This window comes from Pan troglodytes, chromosome 21 (genome assembly GCF_028858775.2).
Source record: "Pan troglodytes isolate AG18354 chromosome 21, NHGRI_mPanTro3-v2.0_pri, whole genome shotgun sequence".
Classification (NCBI taxonomy): Eukaryota; Metazoa; Chordata; class Mammalia; order Primates; family Hominidae; genus Pan; species Pan troglodytes.
Window position 1 is genome coordinate 27,878,933 of NC_072419.2, and position 27,497 is coordinate 27,906,429.

Below are 27,497 nucleotides of genomic sequence, written 5' to 3' on the forward strand. Positions count from 1 at the left end.
TCCCTTATTTCCCCTTTCCTTCAGTGGTCAGTTGTGAGCATTTTGCAAAATAGTATTCCTTAGGTGTAAACTCTGGCTCTCCAATTCAGCATGGAATAGATCTAAATAAATATCTTAAGGTAGCCCTTACTGGTTACTCCCTGTTTGTGAACTCAGCAACTGCATGCATTTATTTGCCTTGTGGTATTCTTCCATGTTTGAACTTGGTAATCCAAACTCCAGAAGCAAATCAACCTATCCTGCAAGGCTGTACTTTGTCCACCACCTTCCTATTGTAGTGGAAATAGACCATGAGCTCTCAGAATACCCAGTGGGACAGCAGCAGGGCTGAGGGAACAGACCCTGATCTAACAGTAGAGGAAGGAACATACACTTTTGCTGTGATATATCCAAGGAAATCGAATAAGCTTGGATATTTAATTTCTGTTATTCTGTTAGTTATCCTATTGATGCCCATATGGAACAGAAATAGCTGATGCCCATCATTCAAGATTTTAGTGACTACCATCCCCGCAGAGCAGAACTGAGAGTGACTGGTGGTGTTATATGCCCTGTCGATGGTAGAGTACTTTTTTTTTTAAATCTTGGGAGGCAGGCAGGTTTAAACTTTGCCAGCTGTGGTTGCTTCAGGAAGCATTCCAGTATTATCTTCAGGCCCGGTAGTATGAGGCCACAGGACCAGACTGTAGATCGATAACATCTGCCATAGGAGTAGTAATGGGGAGACTGGTGATGAGGTTGCTTCTTTGATTCTGTCTTAATTAACTTCCCTTGCCACAATTATTTCTATATAGAGGAGGTATGGAATTCGAATCTTTGCAGAGTGGGATTTTCACCTAGAATGTTCTAAATCTAAGGAAATTTTGAAGTCAAATTACCAGTTTATTTAAAGGGAGCCATTAAAGTTACAGATTTCTCGTGTTTTATTTTTCTGAGCTGTTGGGTTGTAGTCTCTAATACTTGTCTACTGATGATTAACATTCTTAGTGTTTTATTAAATAGCTTCCATTTCCTTGTATATGTGGTTTTATATTTAGCGTTCTTCAGTGTGGTTTCATTATATCTAATTTGATGAAAAAAACAGCTTAAGAAGAAATTTGAATTTAATATGAATCTGGTATGTTCACAAGGGAATATTTTTGTTGGTAGAGACAGAGCAGCGGAGATTTAGCATTAAATGGTGAACAGCATTTTTTTCTAGAAAGTATATTATTATTTGTTTTCTAAAGATAGAGTTTATATCTTGTTAGTAATTAATTTTGTTAAAGTTTGCTTTTTACACAACTTCTCTGTAGACAGTTAATGGGAATGTCGCTCTCATAATTTAATCCAAATGGATTAGTGTAGGGTTGAAAAAACAATAGTGATTACTTACTGAATGGTTAACTACCATGTACCAGGTAGGCAGCATGCCAGTAATCTTTCACATGTATTGATGCATTTAATCCTTGCAATAACTTGTAAGGAAACAGAACGTTATCATCCCCATTTTAAGATGAGGCTCACAGAGGTTAAGTAATAAATTGTTCAAGGCCACACAGCCAGTAAAGGTTGAATTTGGTATTTCAGACTCAGATCTGTATGACTAAAATACAACAATACCTGCCTTGTTTTCCAAGTACAACAGTGCCTTCCTGTATTTATTTTTATTGGGGTTTTTTTTGACAATATTGTCTGTACCTTTTCATTAATAACATTGACATTATGTTTTTAAAAGAGATGTGCTCTAAGTTCTATGTGAAATATGATTTTGTATTATTTTAACTTTTCTTGACCTGTGGTATGAACTGTGTTTATGCTGTGGATACTCTAATTATTGTATCATTCAAATGGCCTTTTGTGCTCTCAGTTTAAAAAAAATTCAATTTACTTGAAATAGCTAATATACTGTGAGTAACAGAAGAAAAACTTGACTGTGGAAATGTTTCTGCCCCTTATGTTTTTGGTGATGTGGTCCTTTAGCTTGAATAACTAAAGTTGCAGAACATTTTCTTTTAATTTTTAAATATTAAAATATGTTAGGGTTATATTAAAATATGTTAATTAAAATTAACCTATTATGTTAATTGAGTTAGGTACAAAGGGAAGATAATACTGAATTTAAAGTGACAGCTAAGTCTTTGAAATACTAATAAAATCTGCATTTTTCTAAGATGACTAATAGATTTTTATTTGTTGATTGATTTTTAAAACTGAACATATAAAGTAATTTAAGTTATCTAACACAGTCTTATTAAACTTGCTTTTCAGAGTGGTTGTACTAGGTTGAAGACTTAACCATTTAGCTGCATTCTCACCAGCATTGACTATTTATATATTATTACATCTATATTATTATATATTATATGCTATATATGTAATGCATTTTATATATCACATAATTTTTTCCCTTTATAGCTTTGCCATTTGGTAGGTGGCAAATGATTGTGAATTCCTAACAGGAATTGTTACAACTGATTGTCACAAATGATCGTGAACCACCAAAGGAAAATAAAATTCAAGTACTATAATTTTTAAAAATCTATAAAATTAAAACTTTTTTCTTCAGAAACTTTTTTTTTGCCCTAATAATGTTAATTGTTTTCAGTTTAAGCATAGAAAGTTTGAGTATTACATTACTTCTTTTGAGGGGAAGTGAAATGGAGCAAGATCAGTCTCTGTACCTTCTAAATATGTTTACCATCTCTATGTGGTAGCTTTAAAAATGTTACTGTGAAACATGGTAAGTAGTGGTGGTTGGATGTACCTTCTTATGTAAAATGAATAATGAAATCCTTCTTCTGTAATGTCATCATTGTCTGCAGAGTCCTTCGATATCTCCTAATACGAGTTTCACATCTGATGGCTCCCCGTCTCCATTAGGAGGAATTAAGCGAAAAGCAGAAGACAGTGACAGTGAACCTGAGCCAGAGGATAATGTCAGGTGAAGCCATTTTTTGGTAGCACTTTGTTAGCAAATTGCTGAAATAGATGCAGTCTAATTAATGCTATTTAGCTTAGAGCAGCAGTGCCTTCAGATGCTTGCCTGTGATCTTTTTATCCATCAGTAATTAATGTGGAGGGTTAGAATAGTCAGTAAATTCCAGTGAGATGTGTAAGCTGTAGCTGTTAAACCTAAGTGTCTAGATTAGTATGCGTGCAGGCTTTCGTCCTCCAATCCACTTTTCCCTCTGAGACCAGGCACAAGATCGGCTAGATATCATATCTAGGTGTTTAGCTCTGACTATGTGATCTGAATGTTGCTGTTTGGAGACTGATTAAATTTTCAAGCTGCTTAACCTAGAAAGTTCAGTTATACTTAGACACTTAATATAGTTTGCCTTAATCTTCTCTATTGAAAGAGTTCTTCCTCAAAATGAAATATGCAGAAATCATTCTGTTAAGAGATCAATATGTATGTTTTTTAAAAACCACAGACTTGCATATGCGCAATTATATTTCATGACAGAGGAGTTTCCCTTTAACTGTATACTTCAAATTTAAAATAGGAAGCTGATTCTTTAATTCATCCTGAAGTTTGAGATCATTATATAATAAGATTAACAACCTCTCATGTAATTAAATCCAGATTTGAACCGTGGGCTCCAAGTGCAAAAGGCCAACAATCTCAATAATTGTAGCTCATTAAGAATTTAGGAAAACGATCTATTTCAAAGGTAAACAAGACAGTAGTCACCTACAGCTCATGCTTCTTTTACAGGACATGGAAAGTGTGTGATTTGTGTTTATGATTAGAAACTTTGCAAGGGTCACGTGTGGTTCTGCACATTTTTCTAACATCCTTTGATTTCAGATCCATGTCTACTTGTGATTGAACATTTACTCTGTTTATCTTTAGTTTCTATCCTCTACTTTCTGTACTTTGGGTTTTCCTCTTACAGCATGTCTTTGGTTTTGTTTACTATGTAGCCATCATGATCAATACTAGTTTAGTAGGTAACTTGATTTGTTTAGTATTTTATTGTTTAATCCTAGAGGAAATTGTTTAATCCTAGAGGAAATTATTGTTTAATCCTAGAGGAAATGCCTCTACCAAGAAATGCTTGGGGCTTTTAGCATTTTTTCATTAACATTTTCTGTAAAATAGTGATAATCCACCTTATGAATGGGGGATATTTCTAATTGTTATTCTGTGAATCGTTTGTGTTGTGGGAGGGGTAGATTAAAATTGATACGGTATATTCTGAAACATGACTGCAATTAATATGTGAAATCTGGCACATGGAAAAGAGGCCTAAATGGAGAATCATCTTGATGTTCTTGATCTGTTCTGATGTTTTTAAAAGTGTTATTTGGCTTCTTTATGTTCCTTAAATGTTAAATCTTAGAGAATAAGAAATGGATTCTTAAAAAAAATAATACATTGGATGAAAATGTGGTTGGTCACATTGTATTTTCAGTGATGAATGATAATTTAGTGGATTCATTGACCTGCTTCTAGATTTTACCATAACATACATATGTTTGTGTGTGTGTATGTGTACATAGATATATAGAGATATAGAATGTGTATGTCTCTCTATATATATCTCTATCTCCTTTCCTTAAGCCATCAACAACTCTTAGCTGAAAGAGGGATAAGGCCCAAGCAAGGATAGAGAGAGTAGGTATACACATAATTTCTGCCTAATGTCTAGATTATTCTTTTATAAACTATTTTTTACATTTAAAAAAGTTACCTGTGTGAGTCTTAAGTAATTTAGTTGACTTTCTTTGTATGGTTTAAATATATTTTAACAAACTAAGGAACTTGAACTATTTAAAATATCTTCAATATTTGAATCTTAAAATGTAGCTTTAGAATTGTACAAAGAAACATATAAAGTAGTATTAAAATTTGAGCAAACGTGTTCTGTATCTTTTTCAATAACATTTTTGAAAATGTGGTTTTATAATGGTCTTACCAGAATCAGTGATTGGGGTGTGTTTAACTGTCTTTAAGTTGATAATAAATCCTATGAAATTAGACTTTTTAGAAATAGTTAAATGAATCTGTGTTAGCATGACTGTTTAACTCTTTCACATTTCCCCTGGGTATTAAATATAAATTGATTTGGGGTATAAATTAGTAGACAGCCTGTTACTGAAGGTGTGTTAATTCAGCATAAATGAGCTGTGCCTGGTTTTAGGTTATGGGAAGCTGGCTGGAAGCAGCGGTACTACAAGAACAAATTTGATGTGGATGCAGCTGATGAGAAATTCCGTCGGAAAGTTGTGCAGTCGTACGTTGAAGGACTTTGCTGGGTTCTTAGATATTATTACCAGGTACAAAAAGAATATTTTCCTCTGAATTTGTAGTTAATCATTTAAGAAAAATAGTAATTTCTTTTTTTTTTGTTTGTTTTTTGTTTTTGAGACGGAGTCTTGCTCTGTCACCTGGGCGGGAGGGCAATGGCGTGATCTCAACTCACTGCGACCTCTGCCTCCCAGGTTCAAGCGATTCTCCTGCCTCAGCCTCCTGAGTAGCTGGGATTACAGAGCGCACCACCACACCCGGCTAATTTTTGTATTTTTAGTAGAGACGGGGTTTCACCATGTTGGTCAGGCTGGTCTCAAACTCCTGACCTCGTGATCCGCCTGCCTTGGCCTCCTAAAGTAGTGGGATTACAGGCATGAACCACTGCGTCCAGCCCAGTAATTTCTGTAATAATAGTATTATTGAGCTGGATCTTGAAAACAAACCCAGGCTCATTTTTTAAAGCTCCCTATTCAGAAGTCCGTATTTGTAAATATTTGTTTCTGAAGACATGGAAGTTTCTTAGGTATTAATATAGAAACAAAGCTAATTTTTGTTAAAAGTATTTTCAAGATCAAGTAATGTGGTTGACTGCACTTTGTCTTTAAGATGACGAAAGGTTAGTGCTTTTTAAATTGGAGTTTAAAAATAACTGAGTAATGAATTGACAGTCACTGAATGACTGAACAGAGGACAAACCCTGGAAAATACAAATAAGAATTCTAAAGGAATTTGAATGCTACGCTTTTCATAATATAGTGATGATACATGAAGCACATTCTAATTGGAATAACCTGTATCCTACCTTTTGATAATTGAAATGTCAGATTGGTGAGAGATTAGGTAGACATATTGAGGACTGTAACACTGATAGTTAATATCTGGTTTCGTGCTTAGAGAGCAAACCAAGTTAAATTTGGTGTGACCTGGGAATAGATGAAGTTTGTTGACAAGTAGAAAGTAACACAGTGCACTGAGTATTGACCGTTAAGTACTCTGTTTGCGTTTTACTCCTACTGTCAAGATTTAAACTCACTAGACACTGTCTTAACACATCTTAGATATCTCTTTCCTATGAGTATAACTTGCTTTTGTTTTCTTTTTGCTGTGTTTACTCACATGTTTTTATAGTCAAAAGAAACTTGTCAGGTGAAAATATAATGGTGAATTTTAAAATGAAACTCATGGCTGTTTTACTTTCAAGTGCTGTTCCAATAATGTCTCTAACCACCTTACATGCTCAGTAAATGTCTGTTGTGACTGCTTTTGGTTTTACTTGATGATGACAGCTCTAGAGATGGAAAGAAATGTCACCAAATGTATTTTAAGGATAAAAATCTTACCAAATTGTGTTTGTGAATATGAAGTTTGGCAGTAACTACTGATTTTTCAAAGATGCTTTGTAGCATTTTTAAAGTCAAAGAGCCATTGATATGAATTAGGAACTTCAAACTTAAAGAATTTTTAGGAGTCATGGAAAAGATCAGTATTTGGAATATATGCCAGAAGTCATGTGTTTTATAAATAGAATATTATAGGTTAACAGTCTAATTTTTGTTTTTTTAATTGTGTTCATCATTAACATAGGTTTTTGATTTTGTTGTTACTTTTTAATGATTCTAGGGCTGTGCTTCCTGGAAGTGGTATTATCCATTTCATTATGCACCATTTGCTTCAGACTTTGAAGGCATTGCAGACATGCCATCTGATTTTGAGAAGGGTACGAAACCGGTAAGCTTAATTACTTAAAGTCATAAAGTTTATAGAATTCTGGATTAGATAATAATCTTGGATCTTTAATGTTTTTTCTTTTTTCAGTTTAAACCACTAGAACAACTTATGGGGGTATTTCCAGCTGCAAGTGGTAATTTTCTACCTCCATCATGGCGGAAGCTCATGAGTGATCCTGTGAGTCTCAGTATTTTGAGTGTGTGGGTGACAGGATTTTTGTCACATTTTATTAATATCAGTTACAATTGCTTTTGCAGCTGATATTTCCTGCTTTCTTTGGCCCTGCACAGTAAATCAGTTTGTTTTGGGGAGAAATTTTTTTGTTTAGTTTTTGATTTGTTTGTTTGTTTGTTTGTAAGACGGAGTCTTGCACGGTTGCCCAGGCTGGATTGCAGTGGCACCATTGGCTCACTACAAGCTCTGCCTCCCGGGTTCACGCCATTCTCCTGCCTCAGCCTCCTGAGTAGCTGGGACTACAGGTGCTCGCCACCACGCCCAGCTAATTTTTTGTATTTTTAGTAGAGATGGGGTTTCACCTCGTTAGCCAGGATGGTCTCGATCTCCTGACCTCGTGATCTGCCCACCTCGGCCTCCCAAAGTGCTGGGATTACAGGCGTGAGCCACCATGCCTGGCCGGGGAAAAATTTTTGTTCTCTGGCTACCTGTAAGTCTTTAATTTTATTTGTTCCAGCCATATTTGGTAGCCACCAGAGATGAGGAAACTGCCTTACCCAAAATCACCTGTGAACTTGTTTTGTATGCTAGCTAGAAAGAGTGAGACCCAGCCGGGAAGTAGGAAATGTTAGAGTATGTAAACCCTTTACTTTCTGCCTGCCTGAAGCCCATAGTTGTCAATTCTAAAATTCTTCTACAGTAACGCTTTTTCATCTTTTAAAATAACATTGTTCATTTTGTTTTACTATACTTGGGATTAATGACCTAATGTCTGTTAACATTTTTTAAAAGGAATGCACTTAATTTTCTCATCAGACCTTATAACTTGAATGAAAGCCATATCAAATTCTTTATAATAGAGATGTGTGACTTCTGTTTTGATTCTTTACTTTTCTCCCTAATATAGGATTCTAGTATAATTGACTTCTATCCTGAAGATTTTGCTATTGATTTGAATGGGAAGAAATATGCATGGCAAGGTAAAATTTAGACGTTCTTTTCTGGTAAAACTGTGAACAAACATAATTTTTGAAATGAAATAATTCTGTAAAAGATAAATATTTTAGCCTGGGCAACATGGTGAAATCTCATTTCTACAAAAAATACAAAAATTAGCCTGGCGTGGTGGCTTGCACCTGTAGTCCCATCTACTTAGGAGGCTGAGGTGGGAGGATTGCTTGAGTCTGGGAGGTCTGGGTTACAGGGAGCCATGATTGCACCACTGCATTCCAGCCTGGAAGACAGAGTGAGGCCCTGTCTCATAAATAAATAAATATTTTAAAAGGTAAATATTTTGAGAATTATATGTGAAATGTTGATATTTCTCCATCCAACCTGGGATTAGCAATGATTAATAGTAAATTTAATTATAACATTCTTAGAAGCAGTAAATTGGGTTGAAATAGGTTGATAATTACATCTTTTGTTTCCTTTGTGATTAATTAATGGGGCTTGTTACATTCAGTCAGTAGCTCATTAACACCTTTTGAGGTTGCTGAGAAATACAGAAACACAGTAGTATCCATGTGGAGATTTATGTATACTCCATGGAAACTTTTGAAAAATATGCTAGAAACTTTTATGTAGTTTAAATACTTGATGTTGATCATTACTTTTCCTACTAGTTTTTCATTCCATTAACAGATTTTGTAGGAATGGCTATATAAAATTTGTACTAACTTTAAGGTGTGTTTACCACTCAACCAATATGTAATGATGATTGAATGTAAAATACAATAAAGAAATATCTCAGCCGGGCGCAGTGGCTCGCGCCTGTAATCCCAGCACTTTGGGAGGCCAAGGCGGGCGGATCACGAGGTCAGGAGATCGAGACCATCCTGGCTAACACAGTGAAACCCCGTCTCTACTAGAAATACAAAAAATTAGCCTGGTGTGGTGGCAGGCACCTGTAGTCCCAGCTACTCGGGAGAGGCAGAAGCAGGAGAATGGCGTGAACCCGGGAGGCAGAGCTTGCAGCGAGCCGAGATAGCACCACTGCACTCCAGCCTGGGCGACAGAGCAAGACTCCGTCTCAAAAAAAAAAAAAAAAAAAAAAGAAATATCTCTTACACAGTAAACCAGCTGTTGTTTCACACTAAAGTCATCCTGCAGCAAATTATTTAACCTTTTCTTCCACCATACATTTTCCTAGGGTAATAAACACATTTGGTAAAATCATATTTTCATTTTTTACTTATTGTTCTCTGTGGTTGGAATGGCCAATAAAATGACTTGCAGAGAATCTTGAGACAAAGGGGGAATAAATAATACAATTTACAAATTGAAAAATCAGGAGGCTTTGGAGTTGACTTGATTTATTTAGTAGCAGAAATATCATATCGCTTCAGTGGAATGATCATGGAAATGCACCCATTGGGGTTATGTAAGCGTTGTGTGCTTCATGATCATGTATTATTACATGTTAAATAGATTGGAGATTCGGGTTTTTCAAGGTGCTTTGTGGAGGATGTCTTGATTAAAGCAGAGAGAGAAGATGCGTGGGACAGTGAGGGATGTAAAAATACTAAGTAAATTAATTAAGAAGCAAATATATTTTTGTGTTTGTTAAGTAAATTATTAAATCGTCTGGGTTTATTAAGTAGATAATTAAATATATAAACATGCAGGTGACTTGTCAACTCTGTCATTGTGGTATACATTATTTCTTTCACTGACAGGATATTTTCAATATAACTTAACTCTAGGGGAAAAGTGAGATAATGTACAAGAGTTCAGATTTCTTCACATCCTCTCCAACATTTGTTATTTTGTTTTTATTAGTAATAACCATGCTAATGGGTATGAATGGTATTTCATTGTGGTGGCGATTTGCATTTTCCTAATGATTAGTGATACTGAACATCGTTTCATGTCCTTTTTGGCCATTTCTAAATCTTTGGAGAAATGTCTGTTCAAATCCTTTGCTCAATTTTGAATTGGGTTGATTTTGTTGTTGCATTATAGAAGTTTTTTATATATTCTAGACATTAATCTTTTATTGGATATATGATTTGCATGTATTTTCTCTTATTCTGTGGATTATCTTTTCACCCTGTGATGATGTCCTTTGATGCACACAAGTTTTTAATTTTGATGAAATCAAGTTTATCTTTTTTGTTGTTTCCTGTGCTTTTGGTGTCATATCCAAGAAATCTTTACCAAATCCGACATCATGAATCTTTCTTCCTATGTCTGCTTCTAAAAGTTACACAGTTTTAGTTCTTACATTTAAATCTGATCCATTTTGAATTAATTTTTGTATATGGTGTAAAGTAATGGTCCAACTTCATTCTTTTGCATGTGCATATCAAATTTTCCCAGCACCACTTGTTGAAAAGACCATTCTTCCCCCCATTGAATAAGTTGGCACTCTTGTTGAAAATATTCTGGGCTCTCTATTCTAGTCCATTGAGCTATGTGTTTTTCCTTATGCCAATGCTATACTGTTGTAATTACTGTCGCTTTGTAGTGAGTTTTGAAGTCAGAAATTGTGTCTTCCAACTTTATTCATATTCAAGGTCCCTTGAGATTTCACATGAATTTTAGGATGGGTTTAAATTTTGACCTCAAATATTTTTGTATTTTATACGATGTTTTATATAAATATTTTTACTTAGCTTAGTAGCGAGAACACACTTTTCTTGAGGTGAAATTTAGTACTGTTGGGAAATACAGTTTCTTCCTCATACATGTTTTTAAAACTTACTTAGTGAAAGTAATGATAATACTTAGTTAAGCTCTTACCTGGGTTGAGTACATCTTAATAGAAGATAAAATATATCTGGATATGTCAACATTTTTAAACGTGTGCTTATCAACATTATATGTAATTTTTTTTTTTTAAAGACAGAGTCTCACTCTGTTGCCCAGGCTGGAGTGCAGTGACGCGATCTCGGCTCACTGTAACCTCCGTCTCACAGGTCCAAGCAATTTCTCCTGCCTCAGCCTCCTGAGTAGCTGGGATTACAGGTGTGTGCCACCACACCTGCCTAATTTTTTTGTATTTTTTGTAGAGGTGGGATTTTACCATGTTGGCCAGGCTGGTCTCGAACTCCTAACCTCAGGTGATCCGCCCACCTCAGCCTCCCAAAGTGCTGGGATTATAGGCGCGAGCCACCGCACCCGGCCCAACACACGTAATTTAAAAGCAGTATCGTTTTGGTCAATTTGCTTAGTACTATATAGATATATAGCATAGTAGTTTTGATTGCTGTATATTTTATATATGAATAGAGAATTTAAGTAATTCCATCAAGTCACACAGTGGCAGAGTTAAGACCTGAACTCAGAAAGTCTGATACTAGAGCTCACATTTGAAGTGACTGTGTAATACCTAAGTTATTACCAGTACTTGGGCTCCCTCTGGGTATTGAAAGAATTCAGTGAGATAATGCATGTAACATAAGAAGTGTTCAGAAAACAGTAGCTGCTATTCTCATGTTTACTATCAGCTCACTGTAGCTCTGTCATATCTGGATGTAAGGCATTCCTTTCTATGCTGGCCAGTAGGGCTAATTTATTGCTTAGTAATTTTCTTGCTGTTGAGTAGCACTTCACATTGTTAACTGATTGGATTTAGCTTCTGGAATTGATATTGTAGAAAAGTCTTATTTTATATATGTATAATATTTAATATATAATATTTAATATATAATATTATATATATATTATATATATAAATATAAATAAATGTAGTGGGTAGGATATATATATATATCTCTTAAATGTAGTGGGTAGAAAACAAGCTAGATGATGCTGTAGTTTCCCCTTGATATAGTTCTCTTAAGTGTATGACTAAATAATGTTTTAGCAATTTCCTGGGTTTTTTTCATGTGTTTACCAGTAATTGAAATAGCCTGACTCACATGTTAGGTATTAAGAGCCTTGAAATCACTCTTTTAGGCCATTCAAAATTCATACTAGAACTTAGTTTCTTTTTAACTTAAAAAGAAAAAAAAAGATCAGGTGCAGTGGCTCATGCTTGTAATCTCAGGACTTTGGGAGGCCAAGTTGGAAGGATTGCTTGAAACAAGGAATTTGAGACCAGCCTGCGTAACACAAGGAGACCTCATCTCTACAAAAAATTTAAAAAATTAGCTGGGTGTGGTGGTGGCATGTGCCTGTAGTCCCAGCTACTCAGGAGGCTGAAGTGGGAGGATTGCTTGAGCCGGCAAGTTTGAGGCTGCAGTGAGCAATGATCGTGCCACTGCACTCCAGCTTGGGTGACAGTGAGACCCTATCTTTAAAAAAAAAAAAAAACAAACTGTTACTAGGTAGTGAAATTGAACATGATTCCTAACTTTGGAATAATTAATTAAGCTAAATAATTAAGACTTGGAAACCTTTTCATTTCTCATAATTTTAAAGGGAATAATCACAAATAACAGTGGTTTTGAGTAGCAGTAATTTCAGAATTATTTAACACTATTTAGCATTTGTCTTTGCTATGTATTGTAAAATTTTTGTTTAGCCAAAATACTACTTAGACTGTGTAGAGCAGAAAATATATACACTTCAATAACTTCGTATATTTTTCTTATAGCATTGTATTAGTGATGTGCTTCTTTGAAAATTATGCTTCTGGGTCCAAATAAGTGCCCTTAATTTCAGCATACTCCAGAGGATCATTTTAAGTCTCAAATGAATAGCCTCTGTTCTGTCCCCTGCCCCCTAAGTTATTTAAGCAAGTCTTTAAAATTTTTTTGTATATAAATTAATTAGTAGGCTTTAAAATGTAAAAAGAATACTATGGAATTTTAGAGCAGGAGGAGATCTATGCATTTTGGTTGAACAGAATTGAGTATTTTAGTTGAAATGCTCTCATTTTACAAAAGATGAAACCAAGTACTAGAAAGAAGAAAGGACACACTCAAGCCCTAGGGAGAGTAACTGGCTTGCTTGGGGGCATCTTAGTAACTACAGTGAGAACATATTACTGGTATCCAGGTAGCCATTTGTTCATTTATTTAAAATTTTTATCACCATGGAGTTAAGATTCAGAAAACATGATTTTCCATATAAGCCATTTTAAGAATGGAAAATACGTAGAATTTTTTCTTCTGCAACTACAGGGGAAATATTAGCATCTGAGTTTTGGCTTAATGAGACAATAAGAGTTCAGTTCCAAAATGTTTTTGTATCAGCAAGGAAACTCTACTAGAAACGTTCATTTCGAGCAATGATAAGTTGGAATTTGGGTGATCCTGGTAGCAGGGGTGGTTCATTTGCACTTGTTTTCCCAGGTGTTGCTCTCTTGCCATTCGTGGATGAGCGAAGGCTACGAGCTGCCCTAGAAGAGGTATACCCAGACCTCACTCCAGAAGAGAGTAAGAATTATACTTCTTAGTTAATATTGATCTGTGTAATGTACACTTTATATTTCTGTATAAAATTAGACCTTCCTTCTCCCGTTTGTCAGATTTCCCATAAAGGGGGTATAAATCATTGATTTTATTTTCTTATTACAGACGTTGACTTTGCTTCTTAATTCATTATCTGTAAGTTGAGTAGTAGTTAAATAAAATGTTTTAACTTACAAGTATTTGTAAAATTTTTAAAAAAGCAATACTTCAACAATATCCTTTGACATTTTGATTCTTATATGACATGCACACACGAAAGTATCTTTTGCCTGTTGGGAAGATATTATTCATTTTCTCCATCTGCCTTCTTCCCTACTCCTCCTTTCTCCCCAGTAATAACTACTTTGTTTAAAAGGTTAGGGTGAAACAAAAGCATATGCTCTTAGAGTGCTAACTTGAAATATGACATAAAAGGAGGCAATTTGTAATTAATACTGACAGTAAAAAGTATTCATATTCGGAAATTGCAAAGCTGGGCTCTATTGAAAAATTTAATACCATTATAATAAGCCTCTAGAAACAATTTCTGTATCAAAAAGATTGTCTTTTAGAACAATCTTTTCATCAAATGACACTGTTTATGTTTCCTTAGGGAATGATTATGTATTTCTTATACTAAGAAAATGAGTTTATTATAAATAAGAAAATATTGCCCTTTATCTTGCAGTATATTCATACGTATTTCAGTGGGTTTTTTTTCCTGATAACTATTGATCTTTTTGAAACTTTTTTGTTAAAATATTTTTTTCCCCATAGAGGCACATCACACATTTGGATCTATCACTATAATTAAAAAAAATTTTTAAAATTGATATGTAATAGTTACACATATATTTTGGGTCCATCTGATATTTTGATACCTATATACAATATGTGATCAAAATAGGGTAATTGGGATATCCATCACCTCACATTTATCTTTTCTTTGTGTTGGGAACATTACAGTTTCTTTCTTTTATTTTGAAATATGTAATAAATTACTAACTTCTCCACAGTACTATCAAATACTAGAACTTACTCTTGTCTAACCTATCACTTTAAAATTATTTTTCATAAATTTTATAATTAAGTTCTTAACACTTAGATGCTTTCCCTTGTTTTATGCTCATAAAAATTGGTCTTGCAGGTACAATTTTTTTATGTGTAGGTCTTATTCTTTTCTTTCTCCCTAGCCAGAAGAAACAGCCTTGGAGGTGATGTCTTATTTGTGGGGAAACATCACCCACTCCATGACTTCATTTTAGAGCTGTACCAGACAGGTTCCACAGAGGTATGTTACGCAATTTGGTTAATTAGAAATGCACTTTTAAAATTTTGGTAAAATATGCATAACATAAAATTTACCATTGTAACCATTTTTAAGTGGTTATTCTGTGGCATTAAGTATATTTACAGTGTTGTATAACCATCAGCACTTTTTCAGAACTTTTTCATCTTCCCAAATAGAATTTCTGTACCTTTTAAATAATGTTAAATAATGTATCAGAATTTCATACCTTTTTATGGCTGAATAATACTCTATGTGTACTTTTTTATCCACTTATCTATTGGTAAATATTTGGGTTTGTTTCTGCCTTTTGGCTCTTATGAATGATGCTGCTATGAACACTCAAGAATCTGCTTGAGTCCCAGTTTTCCATTCTTTGCATATGAGATCAGGAATGCATTTTTCCACAGCCAGTGGATGTACCCCCTGAACTATGTCATGGGATTCAAGGAAAGTTTTCTTTGGATGAAGAAGCCATTCTTCCAGATCAGTAAGTTTCATTTTGTATATAATTGAGGTGACTGGAAGGAAGTTTAGTTAGGATTTTTTTCCTTGTTGTCTAAATGTTTATTTTCTAATAATAGTGAGAAAATTGTATTTAAAATAAGACAAAACCTTGCTGACTGAAAAATGCTTGGGTTCAAAGCCTAGCTCTTCAAAGTAGCTGTGTCACCTTGTGCAGGGAGCTCTGGGAGTCCCTTTCAGGATATTCTGAAGGTTAAAACTCTTTTCATAATGATGCTAAGATGTTACGGTGTTACTTGCTTTTCTTACACTTTCTCTCTTGAGTGCACAGTGGAGTTTTCCAGAGGCCTCTCAAGAGATAGAAGCAGAGGAGAGTAGCTATTAAATAGATTCTAACCAGATATTAATGAGATTTTTGAAAGTATACAACAATGACATTGTTTTGCTTTGTAAAAAAATAGCTTTTTATAAGAATGTTATTTATGTTAACATGTAGGGTTATCTTTTAGTATTTTAAAAATTTCTTAGTCATAATTTTTAATGGGTAAATGTTCATAAATATAACCACTATAAACAAAAGCCCTTTGAGATTTAAGAATGTAAAAGGGTTCTGAGACCAGAGTTTGTGAACCACATGTCAAGGGTACATTTCCAGGAATGGAACTGCTGGCCATAGAGTATGTGTATCTTCATTTTTTTTCCTAGGTAATATTTCTAGGTGGTTTGTCAAGGTGGTTACACTGTGTTGTAATCCCAGTGGCAGTTTGTGAGAGATCTTGTTGCTCTACGTTTTGGCAAACCCTTGTCACAGCTTTAATTTCTGTCAGTCTGGTGGATGCTCATTGACATCTTGTGGTTTATAGTTGCAGTTCTTTGAGTACTAATGAGATTGAATGCCTTATGGTTAATAGTTAACCATTTCATGTATGTGGTACTTACTCTTTTTTTAAAGATATAAATGGTTTTTATTGTTTTTGTTAGTGCATTCTAATGATTTATCTTTTCTAAAGACTAACAAACATAGCAACATCTTATTTCCACTTACCTAAAAGGTTACAGTTTACAGAGAGATGTTTCTTCTCTTGTTTCCTTCTAGAATAGTATGTTCTCCTGTTCCTATGTTAAGGGATCTGACACAGAACACTGTAGTCAGGTAAGTTTTCCAAAATTCATGGCATTCACCCAGAACACAGCTCTGAACTTGCAAATCCATTTTAAAAGACCTTTGATTCACAAGGAAATGGCAGCTGTTAATCCACCAATGCTTCGAGATTGGAGAGTCCCTGTGTTGCAGACCTTAGAGCAGAGCCTCTTAACTCTAAATTATGTATATTGTTAAGGTTACTGATTTAACATGCTTGCTTATCTGTTTTCTGGTTTCCCATGACAACCTGTAATTCTTCCTGGATTAGGCAAGTGGGAGGTAAAGAGTAGGAGTATCTAGCAGTTTGTTATATAGGAACAAACAGAACTCTACACCCCAGAGGTTCACACAGCTTCCCTGTATTACAGCAGACTATTTTACTTATGTTTATAATCATGGCCCTGCAGAGTTTGAACACAAAAATATTCTGTAGTATGTTTTAGTTAAGATGACATAGAACAGAATATATTTGTGAAAATTTTTATTAGCAATTATAAACTTAAAGGGCTTTCTTCTCTCTGGAAAACTAATTTATATCTCAGTTCTTTGGTGCTGACAGCATTTTCTATTGAGTAAAAATAATATAAAATGTAATATGACCATTTGGACTAAAATCCAACAAATTGACTACTCATTTGTATTTTATAATGACAAATCTTGATGACAATTTAGTTGTCATTTTCTCCAATCTTTAGGTAAGACTAAAGCAAACACATCTCAGGTATTCAAGAATTTGATAAAAGCCTGCTAATCCTGAATCCTCCTTTTCCATCCATTTTTGTTTCTCTCCCCCTCAGGAAATATTTTAGATTTTTTTTTTAGATTTCCCTTTGTGAAATATAAACATGTTTATTTCCTATCTTAAATGGATTCAGGTAGTAAATGATTGCCATTCTAGAAAGGCTTTTATTTAAAGAAAACTACTGTGAATTCGGAAAATCTTTCTGGATGAGTTGCTTACGTTTATCTTTACGTATAATTTTTTGTTTATCTTTACACCTAATTTGTCCTGGCTCTTTGTCTTTGTGCTCTTTTGTTAAGGGTGGAGTACAGAATTGAAAGCCACGCTCCTAAACCCATCACAAACAATCTGGCTCTGACAGATTCAGTGTGAACACTGTGTATTAACCCTTGGGGTCTCTGGCTTTCATTAAAGCATTGGCGCTTCAGGCCAATTAATTCCACGGTTCTCTCTTTGGATTGTCACATGTTTGCTTGTGCTTCTCAATTTTTCTGCATATATTCAAGGGCCTTCCTGCCTAACCCTCTAGAAATAGTTAATTCTACTTAACTTTCTAATTAGGATAGAGAGGCTTGCCCAGAGGAGAGTTACAGAATTAATGGAAACATTTTGGAATTTTTGTTTGGATGATGATGTTGTTGGTTGGTTGTTTCTGAGCCTAAAGGGGCCTTTGGTATTTAGTACATACTATGTTCACAAGATTATTAAATTTATAAAACAGGCTGGGCGCGGTGGCTCACACCTGTAATCCCAGCACTTTGGGAGGCCAGGGTGGTGGGTGGATCATCTGAGATCAGGAGTTCAAGACTAGCCTGGCCAACATGGTGAAACCCTATCTCTACTAAAACTGCAAAAAATTAGCTGGGCATGGTGGTGCATGCCTATAGTCCCAGCTACTCAGGAGGCTGAGGTGAGAGAACCGCTTGAACCCAGGAGGCCGAGGCCTCAGTGAGCCAAGATCACACCACTTGGGCAACAGAGCAAGACTCCATCTCAAAAAAAAAAATGTATAAAACAAATCCCAGATCTAAATGCATATTCAGGTGTATATTGAAAATAACTTTATAATAAAATCAACTAAATTAGGTTAATTTGCTGAAGATTTGTGGGAGACCAAAGTTAACTTTTCCCTTAAGTAAAAGTAATTTTCAGTGTTTTCTCTGAAGGGCGGCAACATTGAGGCTGAGATCCAGTTTTTACAGCAGGTTTTTGCATGTTTGTTTTAGGGCTTGTTGTACATTCCAGTGTTAAATTTGCTTTATAACTTTAACTTACAATTTTCAGATTTAAAAAAATCTCAGAATATACTCACCAGTCATTTGCCAGTTATTTCTCTTTTGACTCCTGGCATTTTTTTCCTCTTCCTTATTTAAATACATCTAGTATCCCATTTGATATTTGAGAAATCGTTTCCTCAAGTTGAGTTTAGGTAAGTTCTTCCCATTGTATTCATTCTTATCTGTAGTGCTCAGAAAGTATGTTATACAAGCTGTTGAAGTCCCTTAAATTCGTAGACAGACCCTTAGAGAATATAGTCAACTCTAACCTAGGAGATCATATTTTTTTCCCATTTCTAATTCCACAAATTATTCAACATATTAGCTTCTGCATGTGAGTTTTCCTCCCAGTCTGTCATCTGGAGGGTAAGTGCATATGTGTGCTTTTACTTTTTCAAGGCCTGATGCACCTTGGCAGGGCCCTGGCTCTGTGCTTGAACCCCCAGGTCGTCAGGATGCTTCCTTCCTGCCCAGGCTGATCCCTTCAATACCCTTTGACCTCCGCCTCTTCCTCCTGTTGTTTGGAGTGCTCTTCCTTTCTTTTCTCCACCTGCCCCATAGCCTGCCGTTTATTGCTTTGCTTTTCTTCTAAAGCATAATTTATACAGTTTTTATATATGTTGTTTCCAGCAGTAGTGTTGTTAGGTTGTTTTTTTTTTCTCATAGCACCTAGCAGAGTTCTAAACCCATATGTAAAAAGCTCAGTTGTTCATAGTGTTGCAACCAGTGTTTGCCAAAGTCTTTGAAGAGCGTAAACTTTTTTCTTCAGAGGAGTGTTTCTTAGACTTTTTGTATTCACTTTTGGATGAATCAGACAAGATATAGAATGTTTTATTCCTTCAAGGAGATTTTTTGTTTTAATGTGAATGTGTATGGAGATGGATTTTTAAAGTAACTATTTCTGCAGCATTTGCAAGGCTTATGCTTGGCAAGCAGATAACTCGAGATCCAAAGCCTGAAGGAAGTGGAATACATGCAGTCAGCAGTGGATTTGATGGTGGAAAACAGTTGGGAGGGTTTCACTTTCGATGCTTAATTGGTTAACCTCTTCTGATAGAATGTCACAATCCTATAAACTCTTTAAGTGTTTTAAAATGTCAAGTATATGAATCATGAGATTTTCCTGCAAGAACAGTTTGCCTTTGTATGCCAATTTAGCATTAATTATGGAATGTATCAGGGAAAGGTTGTGTAAAAATGAAACTTGATATTTGGAGTTTTCTGCTTTCTTTCTGAATTATGTTAACACTCTCTAACAGTAATACTTAAAATAGCATTTCTAAGGATAATTCTTAAAGCGAATCAGAAAAAGGTGTTCTATATTCCATTCCTTTTCTTTTGAGACTTTGCTACAATATTTTCTTCTTACCAGCAGTGCTGAAAGTGCTACTTGTGGTATAAATAAAAGCACTGTTCAGTTTCCTTATTTTCAACCATGCTTAGGTTTTAAATTTTTATTTACTTTGCCCTTGATGTGTTTATGAAGACAATCAAGCATTTAAAATAGTGAGGTTACCTATCAAGGAAAGGATCTGTTATGCTACTTGGGGGAAAGCTGGTCTGGTACATAAAAGCTTGATGAGTCAACAGTGTTTCACCTGCATTTGGAAAAAGTAGATGAAAATACTGTTGTTTAAAAATACTTCAGTTTACAGAATTAGATGAAGCAATACGAATCTAAACACAAGTCTCTTACCTCAGCTGGTCAGACTGTTGAGTCCATAGGCTGTATTAACTCATTTCCTTCCTCTGCTTCTCAGAGCTTGCGTGAGGGTGCTTCTCTCTTTACCTCAGTGTTACTTACTACTTCCCTAGATAAGCCTTCCACAAGTAACCCTTTTGCTTCTGATGATGGAATTTAAATGACATAGACATGAAAAAAATAAAAGACCTTCAAAAGTTTGGATCCATATAAAAAGTTACCTTTTTGAGTCTTTGCCTAATGGGTTCCTGCTTAGTCTGTGTGTTTGACTTTTAGGAAGTTTGTTTGAATCTGAGTCATGGCTGTTATCACATTGGAAAAATACATTTCTAAAAACATAGTAGATCTTAGTATACATTTTTGGGAACAAATTAAGATACTAAGAATCTTTCAACCCTTGGAAGCTTAATCCATTTTAGGAGAGAGTGTGTCTTCAAATTGTTCTCAAAGATCCAAGGAAAAATGATATTAATACTTTGGTATCATAAATAGTGTCCTCGTCTTTGAATGGAAACTTCCAAACTTATTTTTAGATACTCCTTTTCCATCTCCTAATGGTTTGTATTGTATTAAGTGTGTAGATCCTTTTGTTGAATGTGGTTCTGAGGGGAAGTAGGGATGATCTTGGAGACTGTCCTATTGACTTGGAAAGTTTTTCCCTTTCAGAGCATGAACATGAATAATGGAATTTTAAAAACAATTTTATTAAGGAATAATTGGAAAACAAATGGATTTGTTTTCTCAAACCTTAGTTTCAGCTGTCTTATTAAATCTCTTGTTATAACCATTCTCCTGCAGAAGTGATTATCTCTGTGACCCTGGGATTTTCTCTTCTCCCTGGGAGCTTATTACCTTGGCTATTTCCTTCATTTTCTTAGTTTCAGGTCTTTCTGTGCATGACTTGGAGATCTTCATCTGAGCTCGATCTCCATTCTAGTTCCAGCCTTACCATTTCATTTACTTTCCCAACGTTCCCATCCAAGATGTGTGTCGAAGACTGTTGCTTAGGCTCTGTTGGTGACCTCTTTATGGGTGTCCCTCTGCTCTCTTGCACACTGCTGCTGGGTTGTTCTTTCTGAAATTATCTTCGATCACTTTCACGTCCTCATTGACTACTTGCAAAGGCATCACATTATACTCAACACAAACCCTCCATGACCATAACCCACTTCTGTTACCTTTCTTCCTGCCCCACTTCTGCTCAAATGCGTTTTTACTCTAATTTAGCCCTTCTCAACTGGAGTTCCATGGGAGAATTCTGCCTTGAGATCTTAAAGCATCTCTTGTGTGTATCAGATTGTAGGTAGCAGTTTGTGTCCTGTATCTCTAGAATGATACTAGCTATGTTTTTTCCTTGGGAGAATTGAGAATGTACTCACTCATCATTTTTTGTAGGGCTTAATTCCCTCCCACATCCCCATTGAGAAGGGCTGCTCCAGTAAAACTGTACTGTTCCTTGGTACTGGGACCCTTTCCATATCTTTGTTCCATTTGTTTCCTCTGCCACCCTGTAACCAATCCTGTCTCATCTTAAACCGCAGCCTCTTGGATGATGTTTTCCTTGGTCCTCAGGTGAAATAATTCCCTCCCCCCAGTACACACATACCTTTAGCCCACACTGACAAAGATGTTTATATGGAAGGCGTATACACACACATGCTTTGACTCAGCATCTTTTCTGTGCCTGTTGTTGCATTTTCCACTTTCTTCCTTATTTCCCTTATTAGAAGGGGAGGCAGGCTTGATGCCTGGCGGTGTGCATGACCTCCCTCCCACCATGAACCGTGCATGCAATAGGTATTCTAATAGTTTGGCAAAGGGCTAAAAACACCCTGCTGAAACACAGATACCTGCTTCAAAACACTTTATTTGCAAGTCTTGCTTTGTTACTTGACTTTTTATCTGCAAAGCCCTAATGAGCACAAATACTTAACTACCATTTTCTCTGTCATCCTCTTAAACCTTTATCACTGCCTGTCCTACCTTGCCCTGCCCCATGCCATCTTGCCAGTACAGAAAATCTGAGCTAAAGACAGTTACCAGTGAAGAGTGAGTTGTAAGAAGAACTAGTTGAGTAATAAGTATTGTTCAGCCGTTGAGCTCATGGTATATTTATTGTAAGTGAATCCATTTTTGTGTACTTAAAATGAAAATTTCTGTAAAGCAGATAGACTCTAGTTAAAGTGGCAGTATTCAGAAAGAAAACTGCTATCTAAAAATGTCAACCAGGTCAATAAAACTTTTTTTAAAAACCTTTTTAACTGACTGTAAGTGTAATCATTGGAGGAATTTTGAAAAATATATTAAAGGAAACAAGTTACTAACTTATAGAGAAAAATCACTGATAATCGATTGATGAATATGTCTAGTCTGTTGTATATATGTTTCCCATGTCATTAAGGTCATTAAGTATTCTGTTACTAAATTTTTTTTTTTGAGACGGAGTCTCACTCTGTCGCCCAGGCTGGAGTGCAGTGGTGTGGTCTTGGCTCACTGCGACCTCTGCCTCTCAGGTTCACACCATTCTCCTGCCTCAGCCTCCCGAGTAGCTGGGACTACAGGCGCCCGCCACCACGCCCAGCTAATTTTTTGTATTTTTAGTAGAGATGGGGTTTCACTGTGTTAGCCAGGTTGGTCTCGATCTCCTGACCTTGTGAGCCACTGCGCCCGACCTTCTATTACTAAATTTTTAAAAATATTATCTGAGTTCTTCCTTTTTAGGAAGGACTAGTTTTTTTAACCAGTCCACTGTTATTCATACACTTGGGTTTTACAGTCTTTGAAACATTATGAATAATAGTGTTATAAGTATCCTTAAGTATAAATCTGGTGTATAACCAGAGTCCTGGAAGAAGCATTGCTATGTCAGAAGACAGACTTAGGTACTTACCAACCTTTGGGATAGATAAACACACATACATACCACTACCACGGCCATCACTACCAGAAAAGAAGTTCGACCCAGCTTATACTCAAAGCCTGAGTGTATAGCTTTTAAAAATAGTTATATTGTCCAGGCACGGTGGCTCATGTCTGTAATCCCATCACTTTGGGAAGCTGAGGTGGGTGGGTCTTATGAGTCCAGGAGTTCAAGACCATCCTGGGCCATGTGGGGAAACCCCATCTCTACAAAAAATACAAAAATTAGCCGGGCATAGTGTTGTGTGCCTGTAGTCTCAGCTATGAGAGAGGCTGAGGTGAGAGGATCTCTGAGCCTGGGAGGTTGAGACTGCAATGAGCTGTGAGTGTGCTACTGCACTCCAGCCTGGGCAACAGGGTGAGACCTGTCTCAAAAAAAAAAAAAAAAAAGCATATTTGTATAGTTTTCAAATGGTGAAAATTATTTTATTACTTAAAAATAACACATTAAGAGAGAAGGGTACAAGGGTCCAACTGTGAAGTTTAATTTTTTTTGTTAAGTCCATCCCCCCCGCACCATAGATTTCTTAGCTATTTGTGTGCATTTTTTGATTTTGCAAATATTTCTATTGGTATATCCATCTTTTCTTTATTAAAATAAGAGCTAATCTGCCTCAAGATGCTTTGGGGTTTTTGCAACGGACTGAACAAAATTAAAGGTTATTTTATTTTTATTTTTTGTTGTTGTAAACCTCTTCGACCTGTCTACAATATCATTTTGAAATTTGAGTTGGGGCAATGTCTGTTACTTCTCTGTCATCACCAATAGTCAGCTAGAACATAACTTTTCCCTCAGAGAAAGTTACATGAAGGTTATATGTACCAGGAATTAGAGACAGTTTGGTGAGGAAGACATTTAGCCATTTGTCAAACCCATTTATTAACTAAAATAATTTTTGGAGAGGACTTAAACATGAAAAATACCTCAGTCTACATGATAAGACAGGCTGATATAATCAGATCATTGAATTGTTTCTTGTTCTTTTCCAGTATTAATTTTAAAGACCCACAGTTTGCTGAAGATTACATTTTTAAAGCTGTAATGCTTCCAGGAGCAAGGTAACAACAGTAAATTACCTAGATTTATTTTGTACAAATGGTTTTCATCCCTATTACTAAGTGTTGTCTTTTTAAATGGTCAGAAAGCCAGCAGCAGTACTGAAACCTAGTGACTGGGAAAAATCCAGCAATGGACGGCAGTGGAAGCCTCAGCTTGGCTTTAACCGTGACCGGAGGCCTGTGCACCTGGATCAGGCAGCCTTCAGGACTTTGGGGTGAGTTGTCAGTTTCTAGCCCTTGTATATTTTGCTTTTTCTGAATCATCCCATAAAACAAGTCAGTATTTATGCCATATATAAAATTTGCCATATATATAATATATATAATTATATATTTTATATATTATATATAATATATATAATTACATATATAATATATATTAAACTATAAATTTATATATAATATATAATTATATATATTATATATATAATATAATATATATAATTATAAATTTTTTAATATATATATATATATATAATTACAGGAGCGAGCCACCGTGCCCGGCCCAAACCCAGTATTTTCATAAAGTTTATATATATAATATATACATAATATATATTATATATATAAACTTTATATATATTTTTAAATATATATAAAGTTTATATATAACATATATTATATATTATATAAATATATATAATATAAATATTTATATTATATATATAATATAAATATATATAATATAAATATTTATATTATATATATAATATAAATATATATAATATAAATATTTATATTATATATATAATATAAATATATATAATATAAATATTTATATTATATAAATATATTATATATATAAACTTTATGAAAATACTGGGTTTGGACCGGGCACGGTGGCTCGCTCCTGTAATCCCAGCACTTTGGGAGGCTGAGGCAGGCAGATCATGAGATCAGGAGATCAAGACCATCCTGGCTAACACAGTGAAACCCCGTCTCTACTAAACAAAATACAAAAAGTTAGCTGGGCATGGTGGCAGGCGCCTGGCGCCTGTAGACCCAGCTAGTCGGGAGGCTGAGGCAGGGGAATGGCGTGAACCTGGGAGGCGGAGCTTGCAGTGAGCTGAGATTGCGTCACTGCACTCCAGCCTGGGCGACAGAGGGAGACTTCCGTCTCAACCAAAAAAAAAAAAAGGGAAAAAAAGAAAATACTGAGTTTGTTTCACACATATATTTTTGTCTCACCACCATGGCCGACCACCACTACTACTATGTCCTCTCATAACATTGCTTACATACTTAAAACCAAGCAAAGAGTGGAGCTCCATCTTTAAAACCTAAACAGGCATTTTGGACAACACATTATTGTACACCACAAATATCTAACAGACCATAAAATACAACTGTTTTGTAAGTATTTTAATAACTTTGATACTGCTCTGCTTTTCTTCATTTTTAAAAATTCACATCTCCATTTATGTATTGCTATATGTGTTGCATGAGAATTCTATTACTTTCTCTAAGACGTTTTACTGTTTTTCTGACTGTTACTTCAAGGGAATAAAACCTCCTCTTTACCCGCAAGAAAGTTTTAGCTGAATTAATTAATGTATGATGGAGACTCTTTTTCAAGTGTTAACCAATACATTGGTATAGAAGCCTCCAGTCTCTTAAATTTTTGTTTGCCCAGTGCTTGAACAGTGGTATCTCATAGTTGCTTGAATTGGCATTTCCCTGCCTACTGAAATTATCTTTTAATATGTTTATTAGTAATTTGTATTTCCTCTCCTATGAATTTCCAGTTTTTATCCTTTGCCCTTATTAGTTAACTGAATTGTCTTTTTCCTAGCTGTAGAAGATACTATAGAGTGAGGGGACTTGTAAACAATAACAGGTAAAGCTGGTATAGAAAGAGCAACAGGCTTGCCATAATGTTAATGAGTTAGGATTCATGCATTAATAATGATAACTTATAAATAGATGTTTCCAGTTAGTGGGGAAACCTTAAGATTCAAAAAATTATTTAGGCAGAAGGTCACCATCAACATGTAATTTATACAGCAAATATTAAGAGGGATAGTGTGGCAGAGTGATTAAGAGCATGGGCTTTAGATCTTAAATGTCTGGATTCAGATACCTTTTTTTTTTTTTTTTTAACCACTTAATATATTTGTGAACTTGACCGAATCACTCTGTGCCTCCATTTCCTTATGTCTGAAGTGGAGACAGTAATTATACCTACATATTCTTAAAATTATGAAGTTATAAGAATTAAGTGAGCCTAATGTCTGTCAAGCGCTTAGGGTAGTTCCTAAACACTATGTAAACATTAGTTGTTATTGTCGTTGTTTTGGAAAAATCTTCATTCTTAGTAGCAGAAAAAGAAATGCAGATTTAAAATAGTCTTAACTTTTTGCATTATTTCAACTGTTTTGGAAAGCAACATAGTATTCCTCTGAATAGAGCAGTGAGTTCAGAAGATACTCTTAACCTTTGGCCCAAATTCCTACCTCTTGGATTTGTGAGGAGGAAATAATTTTAGATGAGCATAATTATATGCCCAAATATTTATATTGTATTGTAATCTATACTACTAGTACAAAATGAGAGAAATGGTTTAGTAAAGTGTAAGACATCAACATAGTAAAGTATTCTATAGGTTTATGTGTTGGAATTACAAAGATGAAGAAAAGATACAGGCAAGTATTTGATATAGTAAATTAAAAATAGCAAGATGTAGAGTAGTCATGTATACAGTGATAGCAAGAACATGGATCCTTAAGGACAAAACTGAAACATAATGCAAAAAAAGAAAAATATGCAAATTATTTTTCGTATGATGTAAGTTGTAAATATTTAAATGGTTATCAATTAAGAGTCTTGGTGTGGCAGATGAACATTTGCTATCACTATTACCATTATGTAGTTTTGAGCTTTAATTATAAACCACCTTTTTGTTTGTATTATCTTAATCAGATCTGTTAGTGAAGATGTGGCTATGAGCATTTGTTTTATTTGTGTCAGCTGTGTTATGATGGGTATATCACTATACAATTTTTTTTTCTTGTGTTGGGTCCTTTTATAGCCATGTTATGCCAAGAGGCTCAGGAACTGGCATTTACAGCAATGCTGCACCACCACCTGCGACTTACCAGGGAAACTTATACAGGCCGCTTTTGAGAGGACAAGCCCAGATTCCAAAACTTATGTCAAGTAAGCTTTTACAAATCGGTTATTTTACATTATGAATTAAATATCACAGCAAATGTTGGTTTCTAATCTTCGTTGCTGAAAAAGATTTGTTGTATCAGTGCAGACAGTGAACTTTAAAAACATGTAAGTTAGAAGAGTTGTAAGAGAATACCTTATGCAAAATCTTTCATACATTTTTTATCTTTATTTTTGTGGGTACATTGTAGCTGTATATATTTATGGGGAACATGAGATATTTTGACACAGGCATACAATGAGTAATA

General features: G+C 35.1%; 1 protein-coding gene across 4 annotated transcripts in view; it reads left to right on the forward strand.

Annotated features, from left to right (window-relative positions):
• Positions 1 to 27,497, forward strand: part of XRN2 (5'-3' exoribonuclease 2) — an 86,719-nt gene that overhangs the window by 38,239 nt on the left and 20,983 nt on the right. For all 4 annotated transcript variants that reach the window (XM_514546.6, XM_054674615.2, XM_016937545.2 and 1 more), the window contains 12 exons: positions 2,805 to 2,923; positions 5,130 to 5,265; positions 6,860 to 6,967; positions 7,055 to 7,144; positions 8,049 to 8,121; positions 13,384 to 13,467; positions 14,676 to 14,773; positions 15,181 to 15,260; positions 16,332 to 16,388; positions 24,010 to 24,078; positions 24,162 to 24,293; positions 27,107 to 27,234. In XM_514546.6, coding sequence (XP_514546.2) covers positions 2,805 to 2,923; positions 5,130 to 5,265; positions 6,860 to 6,967; positions 7,055 to 7,144; positions 8,049 to 8,121; positions 13,384 to 13,467; positions 14,676 to 14,773; positions 15,181 to 15,260; positions 16,332 to 16,388; positions 24,010 to 24,078; positions 24,162 to 24,293; positions 27,107 to 27,234 — 1,174 coding nt within the window. The remainder of the gene's footprint in view (positions 1 to 2,804; positions 2,924 to 5,129; positions 5,266 to 6,859; positions 6,968 to 7,054; positions 7,145 to 8,048; positions 8,122 to 13,383; positions 13,468 to 14,675; positions 14,774 to 15,180; positions 15,261 to 16,331; positions 16,389 to 24,009; positions 24,079 to 24,161; positions 24,294 to 27,106; positions 27,235 to 27,497) is intronic.